The sequence below is a fragment of the Seriola lalandi genome, unplaced genomic scaffold (genome assembly GCF_002814215.2).
Source record: "Seriola lalandi dorsalis isolate HSWRI2012SDOR001 ecotype SW California unplaced genomic scaffold, Sedor1 jcf7180002054581, whole genome shotgun sequence".
Lineage (NCBI taxonomy): Eukaryota > Metazoa > Chordata > Actinopteri > Carangiformes > Carangidae > Seriola > Seriola lalandi.
Genome location: NW_019525134.1, coordinates 1,184,435 through 1,190,434, shown reverse-complemented (window position 1 = coordinate 1,190,434; position 6,000 = coordinate 1,184,435). Strand labels below are relative to the sequence as shown.

Sequence of the window (6,000 nt, the reverse complement as noted above, 5' to 3'; positions counted from 1 at the left end):
TGTTGTTGGTTGGTGCTAATGACACCCTGTCACCTGACTAACATGTTTGGATGCTGATTTCTCAGTTTGTGTATAATTAAAAGGTTGAGGTTAATTCAGAAGAGGATGATGTTTTGCAGTTAGTGTTATTTTATCCACGTCTCCCAATAATAAAACCTGAGACATGTCTAATATGCTTTTTTAATTATTATTATTTTTATATTACATAGAACTTCAGTTCCCACTCAGATTCCACATTATGCAACTTCACAATTTTCATTGTGTCACTCATTCTGAGCTTCAATACACAGCTAAACAATGAAACCATGTTCTTATGACAGTGTCACAAGGGCCTGTGTCTTCTGCTTACAAAGCTACTGGCAGTGATTACTGCATATGGCTGATGAAAGTGTCCACTTTCATCCTGGAAATATCAAATTAGATTAGATATTAGATATTTGAGAATAGTATATGGTTACTTACAAAAATGATAAAATATTAAACGTTCTTTTTTTTCTGTAGCATCATTTTCATCATATTCATTAGAATTAATACGAACAAAAATCTTCATTAACCAAACGATCTTTTATATTTATATTGTGTGATTCTAAAATATCTCTTTTTGTTTCCGGTGCTTGAGGCTTGTTGAGCTGTGAGTCACCGTCTGTTATTGCACGTTAAATGATGTGACTGTCCATGCGTGCATCCCAGCGAAACTTCAGGTATTTTTGCTGCGACGGCTGATGAGTCGAAACTGCGTGCGCGTCCCCGCCCACCTGGAACAGAAACCGCCTAAAAAAGCTCGTCCCCGCTTTCTCTTCCCCATTCAAGGTGCGGCAGAGGAACAGGTGCGCGAGGAGCCCCAGAGAAAACTATACATATCACAGTTATCTAAGTCTTTTTCAGCTAAGGAGCAAGAAAACAGATAATAACTGAAGAAGTTGGTTTGTCAGCAGCAAAGCGAAGTTTGTTGAAACAGTTAATTTGGGATTAGAACCTTCAGAGCAGGTGGACGCCGTCTTTATTTATTCGAAGTCAAGTGGTTGAAGAGAAGGAGAAGAAGAAGAAGAAGAAGAAGAAGAGGAAATGGCGAACTCCGGTCTGCAGATTTTGGGCTTCGCTCTGGCGCTTCTGGGAGTAATTGGACTGATAGTTGGCACCATCATGCCTCAGTGGAAGATGTCTGCTTATGTCGGGGACAACATCATCACAGCGGTGGCCATGTACGAGGGGCTGTGGATGTCCTGTGCCTTCCAGAGCACAGGACAAATCCAGTGCAAAGTCTACGACTCCATCCTGCAGCTCAACAGTAAGTCACATGTTACATTTCAGTGTGTGTAGTCGAGGGTTTGTCCACCGGAAGTCACATTTTAAGACTTTAAAAAAAAAAAAAAAATTAATTATCTGGAAACCATTGCAAAAGCTATTAAATGTTGCTTTGAGTATTTTATTCTTCTTCTCTTCTTTTGTGTGTAGTATCATAAATCTAAACACAACTTGAACTTGTTTTAAAGTTAATATAACTATAACTTGAATGACCTTTATATCCTATATCCTCTATATAAAAACTGTAGTTAATATGTAACAGGACATGATGTGACAAAGTGACGTGCACCTGCTGGATTACAGAGGCTTGTTTCCTTCAGGCCAGTCTTTACAAGAGGTTCTGAGCTGTTACTAGATTCCTGCGGCTGGCCTAACCGGTTTTGTCACTTATTAACCCTCACCCTTTTTATTCTCTGGTAAGCAGTTATTTGGATTGAGACACAGTATCAGGCCTCGCCTTCACTGTGCACCACAGCAGGGTAGTCTGTTATAAAGAGCCAAAACATTTTAAATTGCTTGATTGGCAGGAATGTGTGCATTACTTTTTACACCCAGGCAATGATTGACCTGTGGCCATTGTTCAGTGTAGCTACCCCCCCTGCTTGAATAGCACAGGTAGTTAGAGGCGGAGCACCTGTGTGGACCACTGTTTAGTCAACAGGGTTAACTTCCAGGCCCACCTGGTTGGGCTTTGGCCTTTAGGGCATCAAATCAACATAAAATCTAATTCTTTGCCACATTTTGGGCCCAAAAAGGTTGATTTTTTTTTTTTTTTCAACACAAATTTATGTAACATGCAGCATTTACTTTATTTTCTTCCAAATGTCTGAGCACATAATGCACTGATTAAACAGTTACAGTCGGCCCCGCTTCCTGCTGTGGTATGGCGGTGTGGCCGGTTCAGGGGCAGTAGTTAAGGAGAAGTTAAATGAAGAAGGTGAAACATCTGTGCTCATTTAAAGTCTGACATCATGTTTACAACTCCTATCTTCCTGTCTGCTGCCATAAAACTGTGGCTAAATGGGTCAATGGTAGCACGACAGTTGGATTCTTCATTGTGCACGTTTCAAATTCAACTGATGGTGGTAACCTTCCCTCAGGCTCAAACTGCCTCTATAGTTTTATATGCAGGTTCCTCCCTCTGTTCTTCTAGAACAGCTAAAACGCATTAACAGCTGGCAGGTACCTGTTGGTTCAAAAACTGGCCATTTTTTCCAAATGGCATGAGTCCATTTTTATTTAATTTTTTCATGTTTGGCTTATCAAAACATTTGATAGAATATCTGCAGCACAATGCGTCTTATCGCCTCTTCAAACATGAACACAATCCAACTTTGATACACACTGTGTGATTAAAGCTGTGGTTAGATATGGAGGAAGTGAACAAATAATGGTTCGTTATTCAGAAATACCTGCTGAAAATCTCCTCACACACTCCTGAAGTTTGACAACTAGACTCTCAGCTTTTCTTTTTGGACAGTAGTTTCATTCTCTGAAATGTCCACCTGCTGAGAAGCGGACTGTGAGTACCTGAAATGGGGAGTGTCTTCCTCATGAAACCTGAGACCTGGTTAGACCTGTTTTTGACTTGCACACATACAAACTCACACACCTACTCCCCCCCAGCCCCCACCCCCCTCCTTTCCTCCCTCCAGAGTTTCTTTGCCCTTCCGGTTAGAGCCGGTTTCTGTGGTGCATTGTTATAGGGAGCGGCAACGAGACACAAGAGACAGAAGCTGATCTGTTGTACGTAAGCAGTGTTTGTTTACGCTGCTTTTTTTTTTCCTGATGGTGGTTTTAAAGTACATAAAAGTTACTCTGCAAAACTGGTGTCATTGTCACAAACCACTGTAGGAATCCATTATTAATAAATTAAGTCTTGTACCAACTTTAACCCTATCCTGTCCTCTGATCCAGGCGCCCTCCAGGCAACCCGCGCCCTGATGATCGTCAGTATTATTGTAACGTTGGCTGGCCTGGGCGTGGCCTGCATGGGGATGAAGTGCACCAACTGTGGAGGAGATGATAAAACACGCAAGTCCCGCATCGCTATGACTGGTGGCATCATCATCCTGATTGGATGTAAGAAGCCTTTTAATCTCAATGTTTTTGGTTTTTTGGGGGGGTTTTTTTGCCCTTTTCGTCTCCTTGGATTCGTAGCAGTTTGACGCTCATGATGTTCTTTACTCTCCTACAGCTTTGTGTGCCATTGTCGCCTGCTCTTGGTACGCTCACGACATCATCCAGGCCTTCTACAACCCTTTCACCCCCGTCAACACCAAGTAAGTAACCCATCACTCAGCTGAGCACCTCCTTCAGCAGAATACAGAGTCTCCAAACCTGCTGGTTTATTGAAGAGACCAGCTCTAAGCTCTTCCTGCTCCACTTCTGTATCCAAACATTTGTTTGTGCCCATCCCCTCTTCATGTGCTGATGAATGTATTGTGTGTTTGTCTTCCCTCTTTACTGACTGTAAATCTCTTCCTCAAGGTATGAGTTTGGGTCTGCCATCTTCATCGCCTGGGCTGGAGCGTTCCTGTCTGTAGTGGGAGGTGCCATGCTGGCAGCTTCCTGCCCAAAAGGCAAACCTACGCCAAAGTATCCCATCTCCAGACCCCCCAGCAGCAAGGAGTATGTGTGAACAAGACGGGCTCTTAGTCTGTTAGAGGCTGAAGGAACACTTTGACATTCATGTTAGTCCAACTCAGTGATCCACGTTGAGAAGATGTATACCAGGAGGCGTTCAGTACCTGTTTTTTACTTTGTATTTTAGTTTCTCCAGGGCTGCCCTATGATGTTACTGTAATATTATTTTAACAAATGCATTAAAGTTTTAAATAATAGCTGTTTACTTATAAGAAAGCTCTCATTGGCCTTGTCCTGTCTGGAACTGCAGTCTGTGCTTATACTGATTTGTATACTATGTAATATACTGTCCACTTAGTTAACACATGTAAAGCACTAAGTTAAACCTAAGGTGAAATGTTGTACAAATTGGTAGGTAGTAAATACACAATATATACGGTGCCTTAGAATATACAGTGTGTTTGGAAAATTGTTGAACGCACTGAATAGAAAGAAGTGGCAATGAAGAGGCTCCATTCATTACTCTGTAGACTAAATGCAGTTAGTTCATCATCTGGCACCTGATGAGCAGTTTCCTTTCATTTCCATGTTTGTATTTATGTGAACAAGACAAATTTATTCAATAACAGATTTGACCATTTTATTTTAATCAAGTGCTGGAGTGAAATTTTATCTACAGAAATGACGACGTCCTGATTCTTTATTAACTCAGTTTGCCAAAGACAAACATGCAGCAGGAGAAATGTGGCTGTTTGTCAACTTCTGCGATGAGACTGTTTGTGTGAATGGGCTCGGCGTATGATTTATATTTCTGAGTCATGGTAGCTGTTGCTGCATTTGTCAAATTTTCAGTTTTTAAAAATGTTTTAAATTGTGATTTGCAAAGTTTGTGTTGTACATATAATAAAAGTGAAAAATTTACAGTTTCTTGGTTTTGGAAAGTACTTTAATGCAAAAGAGTTAAATGTAAATTTTATTTTCACAGCGCCCCCTTCATACACAATGCAGCTCAAGTGCTGTACAAAATAAACAGGGAAAAAAGAATTTCAAAAACTTTAAATATTACAATTAATTTTAATTTTAATTCAGGAGGTAAAATATTAAACGGTTAAAAAATTATGGAAAACAGCTCCTGCATACAGAGTACTGGCGTCAAATACGACATGGAGACCAAAAAGCTTTGCCTGACTGGAAACTTCATGTAAGTTTTTTCAGTATTTCCACAGAAATCGCTTCAGTTTAAAACACAAGCTTCACCCTTAAAGAAAACAGGTGCACAAAACATACACCTGACATGTGGACACATTATGTAATTATGAACACGCTCCCCTGAAACATACAGTGTAGTGGAAACATTATTGAGCTGATGTGACACACTCGGGCTGCAGAAGATTTTCCCACTGAGGCAGAGACACACTTGTCTCTGGCTGGAAGCCATCTTCCTGTAGGTGGACGGCTGCACAGCATCATAATGGCTCACAGAGTGAACGTTGCTTTGGTTTTATTGCCCCCTTGTGGTGAGTACAGGCAACTGCTTTTAATGGAGACATTAAATGAAGTGTATGGATGCATAAATATAATTCACTTTATAAATAGCGTGTCTCAGGTTGCTTTTAAAAGTATTTAAAGTGATGCGGGGAAAGTAATATTTCACTACAGTGGAGTATTTGAATCCACCTTCCTCGTCTTTTTGGAGCGTCTCACCTCGCCTCACTTTGTCACTGTGTGTCTTCAAGTTGGGATTCTAGTGATTTATTGGACCCAGAGGTGTCTTGCTCTAGTTCTGCCTCTCTTCTGTTCTCATTCTGCCTGCACCTGCCATCCTCTAATCATTATTTTTCCTCCCCAAAGGCCAGATCATAAAAGTAGTAATGATAATGATTTCACTCCTAAGTGGCCAAAGCTTCTGACCCCACTCTGCCCCTGTAAACTTAAAGGGAACTATTTTCTTCTTGAAAAAACTGAGTGTGTGTGTGTGTGTCACATAAAAGCTTTCAGAGTGTGAAATATTCTTTCCCTCTCATTCTCACAGGTGGATTATTCATTTTAAATTAAAATCATTAAAACAAAACTTTTATTGGAGAAGTTTCTTCCGTGTTTAGAGAGCTG

General features: G+C 40.7%; 1 protein-coding gene across 1 annotated transcript; it reads left to right on the top strand.

Annotated features, from left to right (window-relative positions):
* Window positions 1–903: 903 nt before the first annotated feature.
* On the top strand, window positions 904–4,817 carry LOC111663825 (claudin-7-B-like). The gene is made up of 4 exons (XM_023418164.2): window positions 904–1,288; window positions 3,223–3,387; window positions 3,503–3,587; window positions 3,796–4,817. The coding sequence occupies exons 1-4, from the start codon at window positions 1,066–1,068 to the stop codon at window positions 3,944–3,946; spliced, it is 624 nt and encodes a 207-aa protein (XP_023273932.1). The 5' UTR covers window positions 904–1,065; the 3' UTR covers window positions 3,947–4,817.
* The last annotated feature ends 1,183 nt before the right edge of the window (window positions 4,818–6,000 follow it).

Coding starts and splice junctions, on each gene's coding strand:
- LOC111663825 (XM_023418164.2), top strand. CDS start 1,066: ATGGCGAACTCCGGTCTGCAGATTTTGGGCTTCGCTCTGGCGCTTCTG. Junction 3,388..3,502: donor CATCATCATCCTGATTGGAT/GTAAGAAGCCTT, acceptor ACTCTCCTACAG/CTTTGTGTGCCATTGTCGCC. Junction 3,588..3,795: donor TTCACCCCCGTCAACACCAA/GTAAGTAACCCA, acceptor CTCTTCCTCAAG/GTATGAGTTTGGGTCTGCCA.